The sequence below is a fragment of the Zonotrichia leucophrys genome, chromosome 2 (assembly GCF_028769735.1).
Source record: "Zonotrichia leucophrys gambelii isolate GWCS_2022_RI chromosome 2, RI_Zleu_2.0, whole genome shotgun sequence".
In the NCBI taxonomy this organism is placed as follows: Eukaryota; Metazoa; Chordata; class Aves; order Passeriformes; family Passerellidae; genus Zonotrichia; species Zonotrichia leucophrys.
The window spans coordinates 14218528-14246489 of NC_088171.1; the positions used below are offsets into that span (position 1 = coordinate 14218528).

The following is a 27962-nucleotide window of genomic DNA, read 5'->3' on the forward strand; positions in this document are numbered from 1 at the left end:
TATTTATTTGCAACGGTTTTGCCTTTAAGCATTTAGTTCTTTAATTTGCTTCACAGGACTTAACACAGCTATCTAAATTGCAATCTAGTGGAAAAAATACAGAATCTTCAATTATGACTATTGCTTGTGCAAGCTTTCAGTTTTCATTCTACATTTCCTTTATTGAAATATCGAACACCCCCTTCCTGTTTTTAGTTCTGTTTCCCTTCCTTTGTTTGTTGCATATGTATTATGTGTCTGTTCTGGGTTTTTAAATAGGAATTTCTCTTCCCATAATTAATTCTGCTTTAAGATCTCACCCATTACATACACTATTCTTAACCTCATTCATTAAAGATGTTTTCTCTTGTCAATTAAAAATATTTGTTAGAATATTGACATAATCAAATGAACAGGCAAGTGTTAAACTACTGAGAATTGGAAGAAATTGGAAGAAAACTGGAAGAAATTCCAGTTTTGCCTTGTATACTCAAAAAGCCAGAAATGGCTCTTAGGATATTAGCAGCACCTCAAAAATATTTTTGAAGGTAGAAGTCTTAGTACAAACAGGAAGAAATTTCAAATGAGAGCTTTAAATAATGGAAACCACTGGACTGAGTTACCTGTAAACAAACTGAAAATTTCCATGAACTCTTAGGGCCTGGATTTTGACAAACAGTTATTTTTTACTAGTTTTCAAGTAAGCCATAAATACTTTGAAATGTTTAACTAAGAATTTGTTACTATTTATACCACTTCTCTCGTAATGAAGTGTATCAGAGATGTAAGAGCCAGAGGGCCTTAGACCTTGGTGATACAAAGATGATGAACCAGATTTGGCTCTTGATGCAGAGCCAAATCTGAAAAGAATGGCCAAAAAGCCAAAAAACCAAAAAGAAACATGATGCTCTTTGCAGAGAACTGAAATATTTAACCAATGCACATTACATCAGTAGGAGTGCTATCTGTGTAATTTTCAGACAACTGATTCTACATATGAATCTCACAGCTATCTTTTAAATAGATTTTTTAAGGGGATTGAAAGAATTTTGTGCTTTTCCATTCTAGTCTCATGAAACACCTATTTAGTTTTCTTGTAAAAAAGCTTGTCTTGGCATAAACAACAGCAGCAAAATGGATATGCTACCTAGCTTGGTTGTCTATTTCTCTTTAATTGGAATCCAGACATCTGAAGATAATGCAGGTAAAACTGACAGAAAAATCGACTGGTATTCTATTGGAAATAATAGCGATACTTACTGATTAATAATTTCCCCACAGGTCTCCTCATGGACCACTCCAGTTTCAGCTGATTGTTGAATAACCCTACCTCTACTCTTTCATTGCCTGCAAGGAAATAGAGGGACAAGTGCAGGACTTGCAGCATGGTCACAGGAAAGTGCAGTCAACACAGCCACTGTTTTCACAATTTATTTTGTGAATGTGATGAAAATCAGAAGTAGCCAATATCTGCACACTGCAACAGAATCCTGATCAGTCTGAAGCAGAGAACAGATTAGGCAAGAAGTACACTTTAAAGAATATAAAATATAAGACTAATAATTTATTTTACCTATTTTTTTCTAAATTCCTAGCAATGCAAGAAAAATATGAATTTCCATTGGCTCACAAATTGAAACAGAAATGGGACACCCTTAGAAAGGCAAACATTGAAGAATATTGTAAAAGGTAAAAGCTTTGTAATATTTTTAATGTAGTTTTTTGAATAGTTACACATCTGTAGAATTATAAATATTTTGTAATCCCTCCTCTAAATTGTGTCAAGTTGGAAATAAAACTGGGTAGTACAAGTAGTACAAGAGCAAATTGATGATCCTTTTATTTTTATTATTTGCTACTGCCCATCAGTGGAACCTCTGAAAATCAATACTGTCTAAATTAGTGCTGTGCTAGGGCACCACCTTGACTTTGTGGGTTGCATAAGGCAGAAGCACAGGAAGGAAGAGCCTTGAGGAGCCCTGGTCTGGCTTAGGGAGAAGCATGGCCTAACAGCTGTGAGGCTTTGCAGTACCTCAGCCAGCTCTGCTTGGCCTTGTGTCATGTAAACAACAGGCTTTCTTCATTTGGAAGGGTTGGGTGTTATTATTGGTGAAGGGGGTATCAAGTAGTATTCTAGGTCCATTTTTAAAATTATTACTACTTTGATTTTCTTGGGTTTGAAATGATTTGATTTTGGATAATAAGTTGCAGTAATGTTACGATATTTTACACTCCAAAGATGAAATACAACATTTTAATGTGGTTTGTTTGTGTTCATTTTTTTTCCTTTTTTAAACCTTTTTAAAATTTAAATTTATAAATTTAAAGTATAAATTTAAATTTAGAAATTTAAATTTATAAATACAAAACAGGTATCCCAAGATACCTGTTGGTATCAAGAGTAAAGCAGTGCAGGAATGTGGCCAGCACTAATAGGACATTGAGGAACTACCTCACACAAAGGTGAATGACATCAAACATCAGATAACACAGTAAAAGCCAAACACATACAAAGAGTTCATAATTGTTAAAAAAGTTCAATGAAAATATATATAAAAAAAGAATTTGCATTTAGTTAACACAGTAGCTGTAGACTAGATTTATAGCAACTGTAGGTTGTTTTTGATGGGGGAGCAGATTGTTTTGGTGGTGGTAAATGGTTGTAAATGACAGTGAAGAGCAAGAATGAAGAATATAAAATAAAAAGCAAAAGCTGCTGAATAAATGGAGCAAGGTAAAGGTGTCTGGGAGTTATAAAGGAAAGAGGCACAAGTGAAAAATAACTAAATAGAAGAGTATTCTGTATAACAGAAGATAGTCAGGCTATTTGCAATGTGTTTATGTGAGAGAGCTTCTGTATTTCTTTCATGTCAAGAATTGTTAGTTTTTAATCTATCAGTGATGCAGATAAATGGCTAAAGAAACATATTTTTCTGAAAAGGGTATATCTTTCATCAAATGCTAGCTCAACTAATTTATCTCTTTGATTATGCTATTTTGCCAGCTGATTTATTTATGACCTGGTTTTTGTCATTCTATTCGTCTAGTACTTTTGCACATTACAGGAGGTTTCCATCTCCATTAAGTATGAAATATGCTTTTTACTGGATCATTTGAAAGACAAATAGATATACTTTTATAAAATAATTTCACAAGAAAACCCAAGGAAATGGAACGATGCCAAGTTTAATTTGGAAAATGACATGTTAGAAATGGACGCTAGACATGTCCCATTTATCACATTTTAGCAGAGACAGATACTATTTGCTCTTTTTCCCTTTTTTTTTTCTGGAAATAACAGCTCTGCAAATTCAGCATTATGTTGCCTAAGACTTATCATCACTAGGGGTTCTGCAGTCACCAAGTTCAGGTGGTTTTCTTTCTTTTTTGTGTATATTTATACGTACTGCACACAGATGCCAAAGAGCTGTATGCTACCATTTTTAGTATGGTGGTAGAACCACTCAAGATTTACATGACTATTGTCTCCAAAACATTATGCCTAGCAAACAAAAAGCAGCTGCTGCCTTCCTCTCACAGTATCTGCTCATTAAATCATAGGATTATAAATTCATTGAGGCTGGAAAAGGCCTCCAAGGTGATGGAGTCCAACCTGTGGCTGAACACAACCTTGTCAAATAAACCACAGCACTAAGTGCCACATCCAATTGTTTCTTGAACACCTGCCAGGATGGTGAGTGCACCACCTCCCTGAACACCTCCAATGGCTGACAACCCTTTCAGTGAAGAAATTTTTCCAGATGTCCAGCCTGAACATCTCCAATCACAGCTTGAGGCCACTTCCTCTCCTCCTGTCTGGTTGCCTGGGAAAAGAGGTTGACCCACACCTGGCTACAACCTCCTTGCAAGGAGTTGTAGAGAGAAATAAGGTCTCCCCTGAGACTCCTCAAAGCCAAACACCCCAGCTGTCCCAGCTGCATCCTCATATGACATTTTCTGTGCACTTCACCAGCTTCATTCCCCTTCTCCAGACAGCTCCAGCACCTCAATGTCTTTCTTGAAGTGGCAGGCCCAGAACTGGACACAGGACTCGAGGTATTGAGCAGTGTCTTTGCACTGTGTTGCTGCATCTCCATGAAAGGATTATTTCACTGTGATTCTTAACAAGGATTGTACAGTGGTGCACATGATCTATGAGCCTTTTATAAAAAGCCACAGCTAAAAAGGGACTTGAACCATTTTCTGAAAATGATTGCATAATTTCTGAATCAAAAGGGAAGGAAAGACATTTAGAATAAAATGGCTTGGTTCACTGCTGGTACTATAAGCAAATATATTCCTGGCTCATGACCTGGTAGATGTAACAGAACTTCCTTGGAACTGCAGCTTCCCTTCCCTTGTGTGCAGCATCCTCCCATGGCTCTCTCCCTCTCTCTCTCTCTCTCCCATTTCCACCAGCAGGGGTAAGTGATGATGTTTGAACATTTCCATGTCCTCAGCTCTGTCACCACGCTTCCCTAACTTGTACTAGCTTTGGGATTTTGTGCATATAAGCTAAAACAGGAAAACTACAAACCAACTTATTTACTAGAGTAAATTTCAGGAGTAGTTTCATATTCAAATTAAACCTGAAAGCAAAATCCCAGTAATTAACTCAAACCCAGTCAAATGGTGTCTCAGCCAGGACTCCTTCATTTTTAACAATTCAGAAAATAAAGCCACCTAACAGCTTCTTTAGAAGCTTTCTACATTCTTTCCCCAAATGCTTAGATTAAAAAAAAATGAACAGAAACCTCTTATATGCCAGGTTGCTTGTTTGTTGGGAAATTGTTATATTTGATTCACCCAGCCCATAGCAAGTACCTGAGCCATTGGCATTGGATGCACTTACTGAGCAGAAAGGATTTACAACGTTGTAATGAAACACACAAAAGCTGCAAAATCTTTTACTATTTTGATACTTCATATATAAAGCTGTTTAATATCTGAAAATTCCTGTAAGTGGAATCATTTAGGCTCAGTTACTGCATCATAAAGTCTTGGCAGCTCATTGATCTCTAAATACAAATTCTAAATGCACAATTTTGCTTGTCAATAATGTTGCAGAATATTTTTTCAGCAATTTTTTTGGAAAAAAAAGGAAAGAAAACTAACTAGATTCGTTCAGACAGATAGTTTACTTTCTTAGCTTCAATGACATGAAAATAAATTGTGGCCCCTTTTTAAAAATAGATGGGGAAAAAATTACATTTGCAAATTTTTTTCCAAGGAATCCTGGGGAAGGATAGAATAAATCTGGGAGTTTAACAAAACACTTGATGGCTAACTAATAAATTTTGTTTGGGAGAGTTCAACTTTTGTTACTTTTCCTATTTCATGGACAAAAAGGTGTGGGTTTTGTTAGTTTTGTTGTAGGTTGAGTAAGCTGAAACTCTTGAACTGCTATTTTGTATCTATTCCATGCTGCCATCTTGTGGCCAGGAGCGCAGTGAGCGTCTGCTTCTTAATGAAAATTACAGGGGTTAAAGCAGATTAAATAATCATACATTTTAAATTCTTCATAAACTTTAAAAAATATACAAGAATAATACTTAATTACTGCGTATTTTTATAATCACAAAAGATTTGTTCCATTTATACATATATTTTGCATGTTACCACATGAAAGAGAAATACCCACAATGAAAGTCTAGATTAAAAATAGCTATAATGAAATAAAGGTCCATTCCTGCTTTCATTTATCTTGTTTTCAGAAGCAAAATATTATTTTAAAAAATTGTATTATCTGCATCAATAATGCAGACTAACTCATCTAGTAAAAATTGAATATAACATGAATATAACATAAATAATCCAGTCAATATTCTCATTTTCTACTTGAAAAAGGCTAATAAATATGTTACTCTTAAAATAGGATTTTAAATCAGAGACAAGAAGAGCAGATAGTAACATGAAAGGCATTTGCAAGTGACATGGTGGCGGTAGGGGAATGTGGATACTCAGTATCAGTTCAGACTGCAGTCTAAACCAGCTTTTAAATAAAGCAGTAGGTGCTATAGTGGCACATTTAATACACTGTATTACCATAGGGCTGTGGGATTCCTAATTCTGTACCAGAATAATGCAGTGTTAGATGTAGCATCAACATAAACAAAATAGACAGCTCCTTCCAAAGGAATTAATTACATAAGAGAAAACAAGTTAATGCAAACAGACAGAGACACAGAAGTATCAGATAAGAGAAAACAACCGCATATAAACAACAGGGGATCTCAGGAAATACTGCAACACTGGTTAGGACAGTGAGCAGACTTGATAGCAGATGTAATCAGAGAAACATAAATTTGTATATTTGGTGGCAAAGATGTAAGATGGCATATGCATGTAGTAGAAAATAACTTATGTCACTCACTACTGTTATCAACAATATATAAAGAACTGGTAAGAATTTACTGGGAAGAAGTTGACTTCTCCATAGGACTATCCTGAGAAAACTTCCAGAATTTCAATCTGTCCCCTATCTTTGTTTTCTCTATCTACAACTGCTGAAAGACAGCACTAAGCCTTGGTCAAACAGGATTTAAAGCAGTCTGCACATCTGCTGTCATCTAGAAATGCATCAAGACATGGCTGAGGTAGCTGAGGGTGCCACGTTAATTGCTCATGCTTTGCCAAATGGCAATTTTCATTGCTGGCTGTTTTGGGGACATCTGCACAGCAGGTTAATTCAGATTACCAACATCTGGGCTTCAGCAGGTAGGAACAGCCCCACCACAGAGCTAGCACTGAACTGAACTCACTGAGTCATAAATCATGTATCCACTCACAAAAACATTGGTGCATACACACAAGTTCTAGTCTTTCTCTTGGCAGATACATTATCATTATTTCTTAATAGACTGTATGAGAACCTTTGTTCTTTTGGAAGCACAGGCAGCACTGTGGGAGTGGTGAGATGACCTTATGAACACACAGAGAAATGCTCTCAGCTTGCTCATCTGACTCCTGCAATGCCCTGTTCTGTGCTTTCAGGTGGTCATTCTCTGGAATTCCTAAATATTTCTCTGTTATTTCCTAAATGCATTTAAATTAATATTTCCTAAATACATTAAAATCCAAGAACAGTTTTTAAATACCTTACCTAAAAGCAGTAACAAATACTCATGTTCTTCCTCTGAATTGTGACTCCCTAATTGTGCTTCCTCAACTGCAGCCTTGTAGAACAGAATGTGCAGAATAGTTGCAGATTTGGTACCTAATTAAAGTCTGTGCTTATTGTGAATATTCATAATTTCAGGAAATTGCTACGTGATTCTTCCAGGCTGAACAACCCAAATTATTAGTTTTGAAAAATACCTCCTTTCCTGTATCTGTTTCCAGTTTATAACAGTTAACTCAGGACTAAACTTCCTCATATAACAGAAATTTACAAAATATGTACTGGGTAATGTTTGGGTAGTGTATAGATAAGGATGTTTTTCATTAACGGCCATCTAACTTGTGATATCTGATCTTGTACAATTAATACATTCACACAGCAGGTTTAAATAGCATTATTAAATTGTGCCACCATATATTTGAACTTCTAAGAGTTTAACTCACAAGCTTGTGACTAACACTACCACTAAAAAAGAGCCTCCAGTTCTTAAAAAAATGAAAAAGTGCCGCAGATACAATTCAACACTTGCAGAAAATAACAAGCACCCAAAAGCTTAGTTACAACCTACCTCCCCCCAGCAAATAGAAGAGCTTTAAACTCTGCTAGTTTCTGTTAAACTAGCAGAATAGAAAAACAAAGGGGTTTAGGGTGAAAACAGAGGAAGTTGAAGCGCTGTTTAAAATGTCTAGAAGGAGACCAATACATTTAAAAAGAGAACACAAAGGAAAGCATTAAGGCTTAATGATAAAGCTGCAAGTACTGGAAATGAAATGGGCAAGGGCTTGATTTGAAAACAGGGAAAGCAATTATTTTGACGTGAGTTTTGAACAATAGAGAATTTTCAGAAATAAATATCTGTTCTCCAGAAGACTGTTGTCTCCTACGTAGAGTGCACGATGTCCTTTAAATGGATCCCTTTTTTATTGTTTGTTTTTTGAAGCAGAGCTGCTGTGCCCAGTTGCGATCTCCCGGGCCCGGCTCAGTGCCCGCCGGGCGATTGCGGTGCCCGCGGCTCCCACAGCGCGCACGTGCGCCCGGGGCACGTGAGCCCGCCCGGCTACTTGGTCTCCACAGCGACTCTACTTTGTTACTCCCACCCAACAACTCTGTGTTGCCCCTTTCTTTCCGCCGGGGCCCGCGCGGGGACGGCGGCCGCTCTGCCGAGGCAGCCGGGGCCGGGGCGCTGCCCGGGGCGTCCCGCACCGGAGCAGGGAGCTGGGGATATTCCCTGCTGGGGGCGGCGGCGGGACGGGGACACTTCCACCTTCTGAGGTAACGGCGAGCTGCTGACACGAAGCCCGGGAACGCCGCGCCCGCGGGAGAGGCCCGTTCCAGCCCCCGCGCCCCGCGACTCCATGTCGGGAAGGCGCGGGACGAGAACAGTCCCGCCATGGAGGCGGAGTGACGCGTGCGCTACGACCGCCCCGCCGCTGGGAAGTGCGGCCGCCCGCGCTCGCCGTACAGTGCGGGCCGTACCAAACCCCGCTGCTCCAGCGGGGGAGGGTGCGATCGGAAAGTGACTGAGCGCCGAGACCCGTCGGCCCCAGCTCATCCTGCGGCCGGCGGGGAGAGCCCGGCGGGGAGAACGCGGGGTTGGCGGCTCCGCGGGTGAGGCGGCGGCGCGGCGGCGACAGCACCGAGCGGGGCCGCGGGGCCGCGCCCCGACCCCGGCAGTGGCGGCGCCGGCGGAGGGGCGGGGCGCGAGCGGCTTTGGGTAATGGCAGCGCTGTGAGGACGGAACGGGGCAGCGACCGCGGCCGAGGGCAGGAGCGAGGGAGGCCGGGCGGGGGTCGCTGACTCGGGCCCCGGGCCGCCAGGTAACGCCCTCGCCCGGCCCGGCCCGGCCCGGCCGCAGCGCTGAGGGGAGGGAGCGCGGCGCTCGCGGGGAGGTGGCGGTCCCGACCCCGCCGGGTGTGCGCGGGGGCGATCGGGCCCTGCCCCCGTCCGGCCCCGGGGCCGCCGCTGGCCCCCGCCCCGGGCCCCATCCCCGGCCGTGCCTGAGCGGCAGCGCCCGCCCGCCCGCCGCGTCCTGCCCCGGGTCCTGCCCTTGCCCGGCGGCGAGGGCGCGGTGCGGCCTCTCCGGCGGGGCCGCTCGTTATCCGCTGGCTGCGCCCTCCGCCAGTTTCGCTTTTGTTTTGGTGGAGGGAGAAGGTGGGAGCGGGCACCGGGCGGGGGCGGGCGGCACCGGTCACCTGTTTGACGCCGGTGCTCCTGCGTGTGGCTGCGCACCCGCCACGGGCTTGTGATGCTGCTGATCGAGGGGGTTAAATAGCTTGGAAATTTGGGGCGTTCTTTGATGCTGGACAGAATACTATGTTTGTTTGTGTGAACAAATATTTGCAGTATGACAGCGGTGTGTTTTAAAGAATGAGGCTATAGAACCAGCATCCTTTCATTATCATGCCGAGTAAATATGTTTCAATAACATCTGTTTACCTTAGGGCTTATCAAACAGGTATGGCTCCCCACGCTCTAATAGTCTAAACCCTAGGGTAGATATTCTGCCCTCCTATAGTTCTTACCATGATCAATACAAAACATTTGCTGACATTGGAGCACAGCATACTCCAAAAAACCCAGTGTCTTACAGTAAAAGTTACACCATACTTGTTTAAATGCCTGTAAAACACATTTAAATTTTTATTTCCATAAAAGTTGTAAGAGAATGCCAAGTAACAGTTATCTTAAACTATTTAACTCCAGACTACTTGGATGACCATGTGGATGCTTTACACAGTATTGGTTTTAATCATCCTGAACACGGTGACACTGATTAATGACATTGGGATATACTGTGGGGAGGACTTTTTCTTCTCCCTTCTTCCCCTCGGTTTTGCTTGTCTTTGAAGAAAGGGCTCTTTTACCTTGGGTGTGCCACATGTGTTTCCAAGACAGCAACTTCTAATGTAGCACAAGTACAGCTTCGTTACCACAAGCACTTATTATGATGGTTAATGTCTTTTGTGGACCGTGATTATTTTTTCTTGGAGCCAGCTGGAAATGCTCTCGTGTTTCCCATAAGAGGGGTATTAGGGCTTTTTGAAGATTACCACTTCCCCCTCTCCCATCCTGGAAGGGAGCTGTTGTCTGCCTCTGCTAAGGTCACATTTCTGTGAACCGGTGTGTTTTTCAGCTTACTTTCTTTGGTGGGTCTTTGCTTTGTCACTTCTCACTGATTTTTCTGTGTAAGCTCCTGCCGACATGTCTGGATTGAATTGATAACCATGTTACAAATATCACAACATTTACAGCAGTTGAGGAGCTTAGTTAGTTAGAGGGGTGGGTTGTATGCCTGCATGCTAAAAGTTGCATCTGATTTTACTGCTTTTTTCTTAAACTGAGAAGTGGTATATCCTGTGAGAGCTGGTAGTGGTTAAGGTAGTAAGCTGGTTGCTAAATAGTTTTTTAGCATGACATTTGATTCTTTCCCTTAGTGAGGCCTGCCTCTATGCTCAAAGTCTGTCACTAGCTTTCTACTTTCCCTTCTGACCTTGAAATTTGGGAAAGACAAGAGTCACTTGTCCATCTGTTTGAAATAGAAACAGAAGTATTTCCACTTTTTATTGTAGTCTTACAATATCATGTTTCTGAGCAGGAGCTAGGCTTGCTTTGTACATGGAATGTCACACATCAGGTCCTTTCTAGATTAGTAGAAATAAGGCCTTCACAGTTGTCTTTTTAAAATCACCTTACTTTTCCCCATAGTTTTATTTAGATAAGTTAATGTTGAGTGGGTGGTTTTTTTGGTTTTTTTTTTTTTTTCAATAAATTTGCTGGTTTTGATAGGATATTACTAGCAAAGCTTCTGTGTCTTCAAGGCATATCTTACTTGAAAGATGTCACTGTCCTGCTGCACAGTGCAGTAAGCTGTGCACAAGCTCTGCATATTGCCCTGTGTTTTCTTTTTCACATCCCAATCAAAGCTTTCGGGTTTTGTGGCTTTTCAAATGTAACACCAAAAATGTCTCTTGAAAGCCTGAGGTGAACATAGGCTGCAAACTGAGTGGGAATTTCAGATACTCTGGTAACAGTTTAGTTTGTTCTTACCCCAAATTTTCTTAGATACAGTTGAAACAGTCTTGGAATAAAATCAAAAAATCAACAAATCAAAATTTACAGGAAAGTTGTTTTCTTCATGTGACATTCTTAAATGAATAGTTTGGTGAGATAATGAGCTTCACAAAGCATGATGCTCTTAGATTAGTTGGTGTTATGTTATAAACTACTCATGCCTATGGAGCATTAATGTTCCATTCCAAAGCATTAAAAATGAGGCATTGTAGCTTCATTTTGGAGGGGGTGGGTGTTCTTTGTGTCACTATATCATAGTGGTGCAACTGTGTACAAAGTTTAAATTGAAAAATTCAAAGGAAGTGTATATTTTTTTAATGATTGTGCAATGTTTTCTGACATGTTTAATTCTTCTACAGATTAACACTAAAGCCCCACAATGTCCTTGAAACCACGAGTAGTTGACTTTGATGAAACATGGAACAAACTTCTAACAACGATTAAAGCTGTTGTGATGTTGGATTATGTTGAAAGAGCAACGTGGAACGATCGCTTCTCGTATCCTTTAAGTGAAAAATCTGACTGAACGTGTTTGTGTGATGTGTTTAGCCCAGAGTAAACCTGTGTTATATAACAGTGATCTTGAGCAGCTTGTTGTTAGGCTGCACCTGTTATTAGGACTGTGAATAAGTTGAAAGGGATGGGAAATTCTGCATATTTGGGAAGTAATCTATGTGAAAATCACCATGCTGATAAAAAGTAAACTTGTCTCAGTTTTAGTCACTTTTGGTAGCTCTAATACTTAGCTTATGCTAAAGCTGTTCTTACAGGTATTGAGTGTCCCCTATTCTGACAATGAGGTTTTCTTGTATGTCCAAGTGTTTGTGTGTGGCCAGGGAAATACCCAAGACAGGGGACACATCTTTACATTTGGGATGTGGGGGATGATGAGGATGTTCTGTGTAAAGATTTCTCTCTCTTCTTTGCATTTCTAACTGTACTGATAACTACCATACTAGACCTTTCCACAGCAAGGATTTATTAAAAAGCCTTCTTCCTTTCCCTCCACTGTTACTGCCTTGTTACTCATGACACTTAAGCTATATTTAAGAATAACTACTCTTTCTGCATTCATATGGTGTTGCTGTTCAAGTCACAGCTGTACATACATTGTTGTAGTGGAAAGGTTTGTGTTTTACATGTAATGTTTTGCAAGATTTAAGTTTCAGTGAACTTCTTTTAAAAGAAGTATTATGTTTCTAACCAGTTATTCTGTGGCTTGTGTCTATATATTCATTAGCCATTACATCATGGTGAATAATTAGAGAATTTTAGGAGGCTTTGCACCTCTTCTGCAGGGATTGGTCACATTTTGGTTTAATTGCAAGGGGGAAGAATAGTTTAGATTTATTTATTGATTTATTAATTCTTGTGGGTGAAAAAAGAAGCACCTGAGAAGATCCTTAGACATAAGTTTTTACAAGATAAGCTTATTCTGTGGGCAGGGGCTTGACTCCAAAGTCTCATCTCATCCTGAACATGTTAACTATTTCTCAGAATTGCTTTCCCATGTGCCTGTGTTTTGAACATGTGTATGTGTATATGGACATAGCTCCTAGTTCTTGTGATGTTTTGTGGTGTAATAATCTTAAAGAGCTCTTTCATTTTATAAACTTTGTAATTAATTTCTGGGAGCATGACCTGTCACCTTGTACTGAATTAAAGTTCAAGGGACTCCAGAATTAAAAAAAAAATTTGAACTAATTAGGTGGGTACTATACATGCTGAGAAGTTGTTTTACAGTCATTCTTGCTAAGCAGTTTTTGAGGATTACATAATTCAGTCTTTATCAAGTGTTAAATTCTGCAGCTTAAAACTTTAAACATTGAAACAAAGATATTTAAAATAGATTTGAATATAAAATAAGAATTGTTGCAGGAGATGTTGTGTTGATTCCTTGTCACACTGTTTTGGTTACAGCTTCTTATGTGGAGACCTTGCACACAAGTTTGCTGTTGATCCTCTTTTGGGATTTAGTCCAGTTGATTGAACATCAGAAAAGGATTGCTTATGAATAGCAGACTTAGGAAGCAGTCTTGGAATAATCATTTGGCATGTAACTCTTAAGACCTTACTTAGTATCATCTCTTAATTACTTTCCTTGGAAAGTGGCACTATTAGTGCCTGGTTTGGCACAGGCAGGAGCCTTTTGGCTTTTTGTCTGTGGCTGAATGGCCCAAGGAGTTTGTGCCACTTCCAGCTTGAGTGTTGGTTGTTCACTATTTCTGCTTTCTATAACCAAATTTTCTGTTTTAACACAAGCTGCTCAATGAGCGCTCAACAGTTTGGTGGAACTGGTAGTTTTATACAGCTGGAATAAAAGCTTTTTCCAGGTTTTATACATAAAGAAGACTTTAAGGATATTCTTAAAAATTGGCATTTAATAATACGTCATTTTGTTCCTTGTTAACTTTTTATTCTCTCTTAAATTCATTTTAATTGGAGTAGTGTTTCTAAACATCTACAGCAATTCTAAAGGAAATGTTCTATTAACTCTTTTTCTTATTGCTTGAGTCAGCACAATAGAAAGATGGGAAATTATTTCAATAAAACCCATACAGGTTATTTCATTGATTATAGTATCAGTTGATCTTTGTACTATATAGTCAACAGGGTGATGTGGAAACAAAGGATAAGATAGAGCAAGCAATCACTGTTTCAGTCTGCAGCAGTGTATTCTAAGAAGTGTTAGCTTTCCCTTGTGCTGTTTGGGGCAGCTGAGATCCAGTGGAGTATGGAAGCTGACAGTATTTTAGGGATGACAGGCTTGTACTGCACATACTCCTCTTCTAGAACTAATTTTTGCCCCACTAGTTCCCCAGAACTTGTTTGTTTTGAGCATAGTGTTTCCTTTGTAACTTATGGTAATTTTGTTGTTGAACATGGCTTATCTTTAAATAAACATTTTACCTCATACTGGAAATGCTAGAATGGCAATGAGCTGGGAACCACAATGGTGTAAGAGTTAAAATCTTCTGGAAAAGATCACCTGAAAGACCATATGTCACTTTATTTAAAATGTGAGTCATCCTGATCCACCTTTGACCTTCAGATTTCCTTTTAAGATTCTCTGCAGAAAGAAATGTGTATGAACTTGTTTCATTGTCTGGTAAATGAGTGACAGTTATGTCTCTGTTGGAGGTGGTGTTGGGAATACATTGTATCACTTCCAAGGCTGCTCTGCAGGCACAGGAGTGCTTTTTAGGTTAAGGCTTGGTTAGAGAGTAGTGGGTAGTTCCTCTGTGCTTTGGTAACTGCCTTTTAACTAGAACTTTTTTGAACAGGTAGAACATCAAACTCTTCCTGTTGTTGTCTTGGGATTTCTACCCAGAAGTTAACATAAGATCAACAGCACCCAGAGACAGCTGTACTTCAAACAGAATTATTTTAAAAGTATGCAACGTGGCCATCTGCTTTTTTTCACCATTTTTTTCTCCAAATTTGTTCTCCCTCCTCTGATGAATTGTTTTGCAAGGACCCTATGATGAACCAAAACTTAAACATTTATCTTTAAAAACAACTGGTTGAGAAGGAAGAGTAAATAGAGTTCGTATGGTCGTGGTTCTTTCTGACTAAGTCCTGAAATTCTCTACAAATTTTGGTTCTGTTACAGAAGATTGATGAATAGAAATTTTCCCAAAGCTCTACAGTGGTTGCCTAGAGAAGTCTTAACTAGGTGCTTTTTTTTTAACTCCAAGGACAATATTTGTGAGTTTTTATAGTCTTGGCTATAGCATTTTCTTGTTGATAGTAATTTTGTTGTTGTTCCTTTTTAGTTTGGAAGTGCTTCAGTTTCCCATTGCTGGGTAATACCTCTCAAATAGCAACTACCAAAGCACTTCAGGGTCACAGAAGGGTTTTGATGTTCTTGTTCTCAATAAGAGTGAAGGCCCCTAGGCAGCACTTTGGCTGCAGCTTCCTCTGGCCTTTCTCACCCTGCAAAACTGCATGCTGAACTGGAAGCACAGATGGCTTCCACCATTAAAGATAAATTATTGAACAGTAAAGGCTTCTTCCTGTTGTTCTGTTGGACAGCAGCACAGGAAAAATGTGCTTGAAGTTTATGGAGTAAAATACCAGTGATGATCAGTGAGATTTTTTTTCAGAGATTTTTTTTTTTTTTTTTGTTAAGAGAGTCACAACACTTTGAATATGACACTGAAATTTGGATTCTGGACTCAGAGATAAAATGCATAAAGAAACAAGTACAAATTGAGCAAGAAAGAACAGTTTTGCTTCAGTCAGATATATTCCAGTCTCATGATAGCTTTCTTTTGTATAATTCTAGAGAAACTTGATATCCAGCCAGTAGTATTTGATTTACATAGGAGGGTTAGGTGCCTGCTCTAGTGCTTCTGTGATTAAGCTCTTAGTTTGTGCATCTGCTGATATTAAGCACAGCGGTAAATGTCAAGAAAGAGTACTAGGTTCAGCTTTCTTCATTTGTAAGGAAATTTGTTTGCTGGAATAAGGAAAGGCATGTTTGGAAGATGTGCATTTTCATGAAGGAGTAGAGATAGCATTTTCATTCTTAATTAGGATTATTAAAACTAAGAAACTTGTTCACAAGATAAAATCAGAGAGATTTGTTTGGTGCTTTCATCAAATAAACTGTAATTGCTATATTCTTGTGCTGCTGTGGTGAAGACTGCCTATTTCCTCTAAATTTGTAAGCTGTTCTTGTTGTAGAGATCTGTAGGTTGTGGTGTTTCAGGTAGTGTAGTTGTGGATCAAAAGAGAAACAAGTCATATCCCCTTTGCTTGTGAGCAAATTATTAAGATTTCTAATTCTGAGTTTAATTTCTCAAAAATACCTTTGCATAATGAAGAGGCTTGTGGCTTGAATTGTATTTAGGATGCATTTAACTACTCACTATCCTTAGACTGAGAAAATTTGTTGGGGAGGGGATGGTGTGAAAACCAATTATTCTTTACAATCTCTTTAACAGAATATTTCATTCTTCACTGTTTAAATTTGTTTTGATATTTTAGTGGTCATTACTTTGCATGCTGGTGTAGTGCAATGGTAGCTACTGTTACAAAGCTGGGGATGTTGCCCATTATGTTTCACAGTGTTTCCATTTAAGACTTTCTGCTGTTCTGAGGAGAATTCTAGCAAAGATGATCTATATGAGGGAAATAATGTACTCTAATTTAGATTCTGGTTGGGGTCTCAGATTCCAGTTGCCAGATAAAGGGTTTTTTCCTAATTAGTTCTCCTACATCAGAACCTTCTTTGTTTTGAGTAGTAATTCTATATAAAGAATGAAATGTGCATTTGGACGGGCTGTGTGATGAGAGCTTGACACTGTTCTGTAGATTAAGCAGGTGACTCTTCAACTGTCTTCTACCTCCCTTCACACAGGCAGGTGCTTTTTGGGGTAGGCTAGAGGAAAGATCTTGTGTCTTCCCTTGATTGAAGTGATATACTAAATTATTGATTTCTGCCATGGCTGGCTTTATAAGGTGCCTAGGCTTAGTGCTTAAGCCATGTTTTAAAGTAATTTTTGCAGAATTAGTTTATTTCCCACAGTTGTTTATATGAAGCTTGACCTAATCCTTGCTTGACTTTTCTGAAAGCAAAGTTCTCAGTCATAATTTCTCTTCCTCAAATTACTCTTAAAACTTGATAAAAGCCAAAAGTGTAGCTCTGCAAGGTAGTTTAGGGACAAAACCATCTTAAGGGTGGCTTAGCGGGTTGCTGCTGCCTGTTCAAATTATCATGCACAACTGTTTTTTGTGGCTGTGATCTAAACAGGATTTCTGAAATTATAATAATGGTTAAAAAGAATACAGACTTTGTTTTATCCACACCACCATTGTGATTATTTAATTTTCAGTGTCCCCTGAAATTGTTTTACCTGTGGAGGTCAGGGCAAAATGCAGGGACAGTAAGTTATTTTGGACTCCAGGAAGGAAAACTTGAAGTCAGCTTCACTGTGTGTTTGCTCTGCTCTGTACTTGACTAATCATGTTCTTAATCTAATTAGTGCTTCTTTCCATTATATGAGAAGAGTTTCAGTTCATGTTGGCTGCAAGTGCAGAAGAATGGTGCCTGAAAGCTGCTTTGCACCTTGAGATTATTGTGTATTATACATGGCAAATAAAGGGTAGAAGCCACATCAGTATGGGGCTATCAAGATCTTAGTTCTAACATTGCCTCAGCATTCACTATTTAATATTGATGCTGTAAACTTGGATTTTGCACAAGCCAATACTTACAATAATTTCAGAAAATGATTAATTTTATCTTTTCTGCTTGATGTAAAAAAACCCCAAAACCTAAACTACATGTGTGGAGAAGAAAGGGTTCTTTAAATCATAAACTTTGTTGCTGTGTTTTCACACTTTATTACAAACCTTGACTTTGAGCCCAGAGACATTTATGCTTTGTGTGTGGCCTATCCTGAACCTCTTGGAGAGAGACTTTATACTGAGACTAAAATTTTTTTGGAGAATCATGTACGCCATTTGCACAAGGTAACCTGTACAGTTCCTGATATCCTGATCCTTTTTTTGACTTTTTGTAGGTCTTTATGAGACTAAATCACAGATGACAGAGTTGCAGAGACACACTACTTGTGTATATGAAATATGTAACACATGTCACAACATGTACACAAATGCAGGCAGGTATTATAGATACCTATTGATATGCAACACAAAGAAATAATTTTCTTTCTAAGCCAACAGTTATGGTTTGTGCAATATATTCATTGGCTTGAAAAGCAAGTTCTTTCTTTTACATTGAATGCTTATAATCAGACAAGTTAGAGAAACATCTTCATTTTGCAAACATTCTGTAGTTTGTCATTAGCCTTCTGTTTCAACAGAAATGTATCTGCTCTAGTGTCTTGGAAACTGATTGTATATACTCTTAAGAAATAAACAAAAACCTTCTGAAATATGTGAGACATAACACAAACACTTGGGAGGAGAGGAAATAATGGCAAATTATTTATTATGACAACAATATTTGTATGTCTGTATAGCTGTGATGTAACTTCTGTTTCATCAGCTAAGACAGCAAATTTCGTTAGAATTATGATTCATCATGTTTAGTAGATAGGACAGATGAATGGTGCCTCGATCTAGATCAGTAAAAAGAGAAGTAGATTTAAATAAGGTGCTTATCAGTCTTTGATGTCTTTATAGGGGGCAAAGCATTGCAAATTGTGCATAGTGCTGCTAAATGGCCTCATGCTTAGGTACTGAGTATTTGACAAGATAGACTGGTGTCTTAATGGGCAGTTCCACTGGTTACAGAGAGGATAATTCTGGCACTCTTATAGACTAAATCCATTCACTAAACTAGCAGAGAACTCTGCCAAATAATTTCTTCCTCATTTATTTAGTGAGCTGAATGAGCTCACTTAGGATAATCAGGCAGGTGCCAGCACTGTGGAAGTTTTGAGAAGTAGCAGAAAGCATACATCAGGTTTTTAAATTTAAAACCTTTGCAAAATGCATACAGCAGAGGAAAGCATTCTCAATTCTGTTTTATCTGCCAGCTTTCTTCTTTCATAATTTTTTTACCCTTTTTTGCATTTTTTTGCATGGGCTTCTTTGCTTCTTGAGCCAGATTTTAAAATTATTCTAGAGAGAGTTAAAGTTGAATTCCTAGGATCTTGTCCCCCCTCTCCAATCATACTCATTAGTCTAAATTGTTGAACTTCTCTGAAGTATGAATCTATTTTGAAAAGTTCAGTAGCTTTTTAGATGATGATTTGCTTAAATTTCAAAAGATTTGGGCCTAGATTTGAAAAACTTTAAAGCTTTTTTTTTTTCATTTACATGTATCTGTGCTTTGTTAAACTTGTTTTATTCTGTCATTCTTGGTAAGTATGAGGACTTGTTTATCCAGTAAGACATAGTGGTTTTAAATGGTTATAGTCAATTCTTCCAGTGTGCAGTGCATGTAGCTGGGTGAATATAAAACTGATCTGTGTCAGTCAGAGGAAGGTTCTGTGAGTTATCCCACCAGTGTGATGTGAGAATGTGAGCCAGATTTATTCAAGCAGGTACTTCTGAAAAGATCAACAGAAAATAATTCAGTAGACAGATTGCTGTTTTTAAATGCAAAATAAAGCAAGTCCAGGTGTTCTAGCTGGCTTACCAAAACTTGGTAGTATTAAGATGTGTTATTTTGGTCATTGCCACAATTCTGAATATGCAAATACTATTCCAAAATTGTAATCCCATGATAACTTCCTAAGTATGCGTGCTATTTTCATACTAATTCTGGTGTGTGGGGTGTGTGTGCCTTCACAGAGAGTTCTGGAAGCTGAAGAACAAGTACTGGTTATGTATCACAGATACTGGGAAGAGTATAGCAAAGGGGCAGACTATATGGACTGTTTGTACAGGTAAGCTTTGCAAAAGAGTTGTTAAACCTTTGAAATTAACATGAAATTTAACATGATCTGCAGGTTAAGTTGAAGAGTGTTGAGAGAGCAATAGATGAATATGCCTCAGGTTAATTTTGGAGAGAATATAGTTATGGTAGCAGAACATGAGCAAAAAGGAATAATGCATCAACAGGTAAGTATCCAAGATGGTTCCTAAAGTTCTTTCATTACTACTTTATTCTGCTTGATGTTGCAGTGCCAAATGTGTTGGTGCTAATCAACCCTGCAGTGTATAAGCTCATAATCCTGGGAGTTCTACAAGGATGGCGCTGTACTGCAGTTTGCAGTTGAACCAGCATGGTTTGAGTCAAAGCTTTAGGATATTTTACCTTTTAGGAATCAGTTGGAGTTCTTTTCTTATTGCATGCCTGCTCTGAAAAAAGTACCATAATTTAGTTGGCTCTATTGTATCCCAGGCTGTAGTTTGGATAATTCTTCCTGCAATGAAAATTGATTAATATCTACAGGTGGTAATCTGAAAATTATTTTCAAATAGATTCCCTTAAAATTTAATTAGGCTTGCATCTCTGCTTCTAACATGGTAGGCAATATTTGAAACACTGCTCAAATGTGAGACACTTTTGAGCAAAATTCCTTAAATGTGAGATCAATCATGTAATTGGAAAATGCGTTCAATCTTTTCTTCCTTCAGTGTTGATTTTGGTTTGGTTTTTTTTACCTATCCTCCTTGGTGCATTTTGCTAGGAAAACAAATCTGGATTCAGTTTGAAAATGAAAATCCCACATGTGCTTGACTAAACCAAGGTGACAAAACTGTTGCAATAAGGAACACTGAAGAAAACTTCTTCAGATAAATAAATAAATAATAATAAATAAGTGAATAATAGATAAAGCCAATGCTGGACATTAGGCCTTCCCAGTGTCTTGGTGCTGTAACTGGTTTCACAGGTACTTTAAAAAAATCCAGTCTGTGTACTTTATTTCAAGTGATTGGGAAAGTTTCCTTATCCAGTAAATTGAAATTAGGTCATTAAAAAAAAAAAAACAACAACAAAAAACCAAAAAACCACCCCAACTGTTACAATTTTTCATAATAAAATCCTGAAAACTAAACACACATGGTGCAGCTTTTGCTTTGTTCCATTTTGTCTTTAAAATATTTATATAATACCAGCATATGATATAGCAATTTTTAGTTTTACATGCCACTCTGTATGTACTGATGCAAGAGAGAGTAAGTGAGGGGAGTGCAGGACTTTGCTTCTTAGCAAGTTTAATGAGAAAAAGCAGATTGGCAGCTGTTGGCTTTGTTCACGTGGGAGAATATGGGAAAATGCCACCAAGGAGCCTGCTTAGGGCTGGTGTTTGAGGTGTTCCTGATGTCCTCACAGGTTTTGTGTGTCCTGGAGGCCTGGAGCCTTCTAGAGAAATCTGCATTTACAGTTCATGGTTGGTATCCATGGTAGCACAGGTTACAGTAAGAGTCTGAAAGTGGCTGCTGTACTCCAATTTTTCATCACTGTACTATGACAAGTCTTCCTTCTTTGGACTCTGTGGTGTCCTAAATTCTTTCAAGTTCACAGGATTTCACAGTGTGTTCCTCCTTCTCTCCTTTGCTTGGCTTTTGCCTTCATGTCAAGAGTGTTCAGACACCTCTGGTCTGGTGCAGCCTCTGAAGCCTGAATCTCTCAAAGTGCATCAGTAATCTGGTTCTTTTCAATGCCTGAAACTGAGCATCTCAAAACTCCTGGTTAGATCAGAAATTTAAAAAACCTTCTCAGTTGCCTTATTTAAACATTTTTAATATAAGAAATATTGTAAGTGTAGTTGGGAAATATATATTTTAATTTTTTTCCCAATTATCTGGGAAAGGAAAGAATGGTTCCATTTAAAAATGTTACAATATTTGTTCTCTGGGAATACTGAGAGTGAAGAGGGATGTTTTAGCAGGTCTTGCACAGAATCCATTCTGTGTTCTTTATAAAAACTATGCATACAGTAGTAAATACTGAATTTTAAAATAGCATTTATAGCATTTGTTCTTTATAGCTGTTACTTAAAATAATTTCTGAAAATTCTTCTCTTTAAAATTTGTAATCTGGCTGTTAGCTAGCTACCATGACCTGAGTAAGGGATCATAACAGACAAAAGTTTGCCCTATTAAAATGAGCAGTTCTTCTGCATTTCATTTGAGAGAAACACAGAACAATAAACAGTACAGGTAGAAGGAAATGCTTTTAAGTTAAAAGTTGATATTTTGCACGTATATGTATGTATATGGAACACATGTATGTATGTATGTATGTATGTATGTATAAGCAGGGCATGTTGAAAGATTGGATTCTTACACAAGTATATTGCTCACAAAGAAAATGCTGACAGTGATATTTCAGGTTCCTGTTTGATCTCTGTTACCAACACCACTGTTTTAATGTGATGAAAATTCTTTCAATGTCATTTGTATTGTAACATTTTTCTACAAATAGCCATGGCATTGGTTTAAGGAGGTTATATATTTTGTGATGCAAAACACATTCCACAGTTCTGAACTTAATTTAAAAAGCCTTTTATTTGTGCCTGTTTTGATGAGGATATCCTTTTTTCTATAGGTACCTCAACACACAGTTTATTAAGAAGAACAAATTGACTGAAGCTGATCTTCAGTATGGTTATGGAGGGGTGGATATGAATGAACCTTTGATGGAAATTGGAGAGGTAGGTATCTCTGAAAGTGGGGTTGGCAATAAACAGTATTCAGAATGCTATGAGTTCAGCTTTGCCCTTGAAAATTTTCACTTTTTTATGTCACAGAAATATTGTACATGTAAGCACTGTTCGCCTTGTAAAATGACATTACAGTTTTGGTGTAGAAAAATAAGAGTGACCTGGCAGGGAAAAGAAACAAATATGAAAACGGTTGGAAAACTTGGATTTAAAATGTGATAATAGAAACACTTTGCAAATAAACTTTAGATTCTTAAGTGATACTGCTATCTAAAAAACATGTTGAAGAATTAGTATACTTTTGTTTTTGGAAGCCCTTGAAATATTAGTTTTTAGGCTTCTATTTCTTGATGTGACAAAGTATAAAAGCTTTCCTTGCTAATCTCAAGGCAGTAAAGTTAATATCTGTTCACAACTGGTGTAGGATTAAGTTTATAGCAGTCACTCCTTTGTCCTGAAAATTAATGGAGACTTGAGTCCTACATTCATGTATTAAATTGCAGCACTATTTTGGTGAATTCATTGCTGCATTTCTTGACCTGCAAGGCACTTGGCAAGTTTGTCAAGTCTTTGTTTTGAAAGCATTTACTCTTTCATTATGGTTCCTGTAGGATTCTATCTTTTATTCTTTGGATTGTACAAGGGCTCTAGTAGAAGTCAAATTATTTGTTGTTCATCACTTTAGAATGGAAAGAATTACTGTTTATGTATTACATTTTAGATGACTGAAATGATCTGGCCTTTATCTACCCAAGGGCAAACATGTTTATTTTATGTATTGTTCTCTTCAGTCTCAGCATGAAGTTACAGAAATAATGCCCAGTATTTTTAGAAGCAGAACTGCACTCTCTGTTCTGAAGTTTCTGTCTCAACATCACTCTTGTGTGGTAACAAAACTTTGGGAGCTTTTCAGTAATCTTCAGCAAGTTCATTCTTGCCCAGTTCTTCTGAGGGGTGTAACAGCAGGTCTGTACATGAGAGCAGAGCTGTGTGTGTGAGGTGTGGGCACAGCTTCAAACAGTTCTTCTTCCCCCAAGTGTTCCAGACATTCAGTAATTGTACTAGGAAATGTACAGGATGAGATAAGTTAATGAAAATAGTCTGCCACTGCTTGCAAGTGCTTGCTTTTTTCTTCTCTCTCTGTTATGAATGCATGGTGAAGGACACTGCTTTTCTGAGTTGAGCTCCTATCACTGATTTCAAACTCTTGAATTTTCAATGGCTCTGTGAGAGCCCTGAGTTTAAATACCTTTGTTTAAGATGTACCTTCTGGTTTTTTTTACCCCCAGAAATAGATTCTGGCAAAATGTAGAAAACTGCCATTTTCAGTGCTGCCAGTCTAGTTGGAGAAGTAAGATCAGTCCCTATCCTCGAGTGGGAGAAACTGTCTTGAACTAATACATCCAAGTTGCTGGATTGATCTGTCTATAGTTTATTTGACAAGAAAATTCCAATAGGTGATTGACTTTGCTTCCCACTGGTAGCTCATATGTGAGGACCATGCTAGACCACATTGCAGAATTGATCTACCTGAGGTTGTTTCTCTCCACCACCTATTCACAAAATGTGTCAGTTCTTCTCCTTTTTTTCCCCTCCTTTTCTTCTATCTCTCCAGAGCTGTTTTCTTTCAGCTGGCTTCTTTCATTCTGTACTGGATGAGTTCCTGTTGTCTTACAGAAACTTGCCTGTTCTCCAGCTACTCTCCTAAGACAACTTTGGTTTCAAAACATGATCTGTGTTTGGATTTATAAGCAAACCTTTACCTCTCCTTTAGCCTGCTTATGGTGCAGTTGTGGCAGGTTTACTTTCTGTATTGCAGTGTGGGTGCTGAATAGCTGTGACAGTTGGAGCAAGTTCATTTGTTTGCTTTTTAGAAAGGAAATTTATTTCACTGAGGGGATCAGATTAGCAGTTGATAGCTATGTGCCTGCTTTCAGTTAAGACATACCTGACTGATAGTTTAATTTTTAAATGTAATGACCTGTTAGTTGTGTCAAAGCTTTCTTAGAAGCAATATTCCCTCTGTCCTTACTGAACTGTGCAGTTTTATTTTTTCCCAGTCTGCTACTTCCTGGCAGGTGTTTTTGGAGGTCTCCTATGTGCAATTATTCTCTGTATATAAGGGATCATTTTATCCCTTTTGGGCTTTAAATCTGACTTTGATTCAAGTGTAAAAGCTCATTTGAACTATTCCAACTGTGTTTTTTTTAAATGGTGTATCTTGGGAGCAATGGCTTCACCCATAAGAACTAATGAATTCTGGAATTGATTTGAATTCCATTTGAAGCCAAATGTTTGCTTGCCAGTGACTTTGCTTAAGATGTAAGCATCTTAGTTTGGAGGTGTTCTTTGTGTGTTGGTGAAGGGATTCTGTGTTTTTGACTGTCACCTCTGACAGATTGGCCAAGAGAAATCCCTTTTGTCAACACATGCACACACTTTGGTTAGAAAGGTGTGTTACTTACATATTACTGTGCAGAGGTTTTGTTTATGTGTAGTCTCAAAATCTGCCCTTGTAACCAACTTGCTTGGAGTCTTTATATGCATTTGAGAATCCTTGGAGTAGAACCAAGGAATGAATCAGTTCTATGAGATGTGTAGGAAGAATGCAGGCTGGGAAGCCAGCATTCACATACTGCCTGACTAGGGAAAGAAGAGCTTACATAACAACTGAATTTTTAAAATCCTGAATGGGAATTGTGTCATCTTTGGTCCTGTTCTGAGTTTGGTGTGGTGGTTTTTAGGTTTTTTTTAAAATGTACTTTTTATTGATGTCAACTTGTGTTGTGTCCTGACAGCTAGCTCTTGATATGTGGAGAAAATTAATGATTGAGCCACTGCAGGCCATCCTTATTCGGATGCTCCTCCGAGAAATAAAAAAGTGAGTGATTGTTTCTTGCTTTAACATAAGGTGGGGGTATTGCACTTTTTTTTTTACTTTGAAAATCTGTGGACTTTGACAGAATTTTTTATGTTTGGTTCTTCTAAGGTAACTTCTTTTCTGATGGTGATGGTCTATCAGCTTTTCTTGTTGTAGCTGTGTATTTGTGGCTTTCATGTGTACAAAAAGGCAGTGAATTCTCTGTAACCACAGAGCAGTGATCTTTCTGTTTCAGCAACCCTTCTTATCAATGGCATAGGAGAGGAGTTAGAATAAATGTCCAGGTCCCATAGGATGCTTTTTGCCTTTTTCTCCACCTGATGCTGTCTGCCTTTAGCTTTTGTGCTGTCAGTCAAGTTAAGGACCAGGCCTTGGGCAAAGATTTGCCAAAGCCAGAGAAGCTGTGTTTACATGGAACCCAGAACAATTCTGGCAAGTGACAAAGCTTCTGGGTTTCTATTTTTCAGATCAGTACCTTCACTTAACATTTTTGGTGTTTCACTTGAGTAAAATGAAGATAATTAATTTTTGTAGTCTGAAGCAAAGTTATTATTTTATTTTTGAATATATTTTTTAATACTTCTAAACAAAGCCAAAGAGCTTGGGACTTGTAAAGCTTTGATTTAAAAATTTTATTTAACTTCTAAGGAAGCTAATTTATGAATAAACAGAAATTCTGGATCTACTACAGATCTTGTGCATAGTTGCAAGTTTCATCAGTTTCTGCACTCCTACCAGTGTTAGGATACAACACTCTGGAGTTGTCTAATGATTGGGGTTTTTTAAGTGATTACTCAGGTGACCAGACTGGTGTAGGTAAACTGAGGGGGAGAGCTATCTTAGCAGATTAATTTCTTTGAACATGCACTTGGTCAGAAAAAAACCTGTAAGGCATTGAAAACCTAATTTGTATTTTTCTTTCCTGAATTAAATATTTGACAACAAAGGAGGGAATATGATGTCTCTTTTGGATGGCATTTCTGAAGCCAGGAAGTATTTCTTTGTTTTCACTTGTTGAATCATGGTTCCTTTGTAACCAGGACTAATAGTGCTTTATCCATTTTTACTTCAATTATTTTTAATAAATGGAGATTCCCTAATTCATGGTGAAGAACATTCTCCTTTGTTACATCAAGCATAGTGATGCTGGAGACTTGTCTTACTTAATGTGTTTATTTCACTGGTGGGTGGGAGTGGAAATGTTTGTGAAAACCTTTTTCAACAGATATCTGATGCCCCTTAAAATAATGGTCTGCATTTAGCTTGAAACTGATTGCAGCCCTTCTCAGGGCCTTTAGATCAAGGCTGTCACTGGCTTTTGGAGGTATTAGATCTTGAGACTGTAACAAGTTGAAATAATTTGTTACTAAACTATTTGGAAACTTTGGAATAAAACTTCCGTCCTTGTCTCTAATGGTTGGATTCGGATTTTTTCCCCATTCTTTATTAAGGAGTCTCAGAGAAGTTAATTTAGTTAATTTAGTTCTGCTTCTCAAAATATACATCCAGCAATGATATTAAGTTTCTTCTAGCCACTTTGTGATCTGCACATCATTTAATTAATTACATAAGAGAGAACTACTTCTTGTAGCTGTTTTTGTTCCTGCTGTCATGAAATGCAGTGCTTCCTGTGGGGACTCTGAGGATGGCCTTTGCATGTAACAATAGGCTTGTTGCTTTTCTTTGCTGTAATGTCTGTGGCCAATACAGTTTTTAAGAGGCAGTTTTAAAGATGCTGCTGCAAGTGATTTCAATGTCTTTTAGCATTGAGTTCACTAATTCAGGGATTAAACAAGGTGGATATCATAAGTTATATCTGTCAGACATGTAAGAATATGCATGGGAATCATATAGCTTTAAATTTTTAATAAAATTGCTAATACATGTATATGCTTAAAAACTCATCTATTCTACACCTTCCTCATAGTAGTTGTTTGTGCATGGTTCAGTTTATTACAATGCTTTAAAAAAATTAAATTAGTGTGGATGGGTCAGTTGAACTACTTCATGGTAGGAAGTTTGTGTAGCATAGAACAGTATGTGGAGTTGATAACCAACACTGTAGTAAATTATTGCATATAGAAGTAGCTTTCTTACTGTAGTGGAAAGGTAAGAGCCACAAATTCTTCTTTCAAATGTTACTTTATCAGTGTATTTAACTGGATTTTTAAGAAGACCTCTGACTACAGCCTTGAGCACACCAACTTTTTAGAAGCTATAAGCTTGTGCAATACATTATACTTTAAAACTGACAATAAACTTTTTTTTTTTTACATGAAAATAAAGAACTACAAGTAGTGGCCTGTGGCTCAGCTGAACAACTGATCTAAGATTTTACTGACACCAAAAAGGAGCAGGCTGTGCTCTGCTGCCTTTCATGTGCTGAATTTGGTGCTCACCTGGTTCCTTAGTGACCCAGCTGAACTGCTAATGTGACAGAAAACCATCCTGGATAATGTTTCACCAAGTTGGCACAAGTCAATTCAGCAAAGCATTAGATGAGTGCCAAAGCAAAGGAAGAGAGATGGAGGGCTGTGACTGAGCAAAAGGGAACAGGGTTAGCCCCTTTGAACAGCAGAGAATTCTGAAATCACTTCAGCTTGTCTTGTCTGACTGCACTCCTAATAGAGAGTTCTGAGTGTAACACTTTCATCCCCCTCCCTCTAGCCCAGGCACTCCTCCTACAAGGTGAGCTGAGTATTAACTTAAGCATTCTTGTTTCAACACAACAGGAAGCTGACAAGATCTTGAATTGTGAGAAAATTCATCTATGAAATTCTTAAACAGAAATATTTTGGAAATTACTCAGGGGCTATCT

At 38.3% G+C, this 27962-nt stretch overlaps 1 protein-coding gene across 2 annotated transcripts in view; it reads left to right on the forward strand.

Moving 5' to 3' along the window:
• Positions 1–8585: 8585 nt before the first annotated feature.
• The window catches only part of CUL2 (cullin 2), a 40438-nt gene continuing 21061 nt past the window's right edge, over positions 8586–27962 (forward strand). Inside the window, exons 1-6 of one of the 2 annotated variants that reach the window (XM_064703968.1) lie at positions 8586–8813; positions 11530–11668; positions 17548–17650; positions 19442–19536; positions 22149–22254; positions 25062–25144. In XM_064703968.1, the coding sequence (XP_064560038.1) occupies positions 11550–11668; positions 17548–17650; positions 19442–19536; positions 22149–22254; positions 25062–25144 (506 nt within the window). In that variant the 5' untranslated portion in view covers positions 8586–8813; positions 11530–11549. Of the gene's footprint in view, positions 8917–11529; positions 11669–17547; positions 17651–19441; positions 19537–22148; positions 22255–25061; positions 25145–27962 lie in introns of both variants that reach the window. The other variant, XM_064703967.1, reaches the window with a different exon arrangement.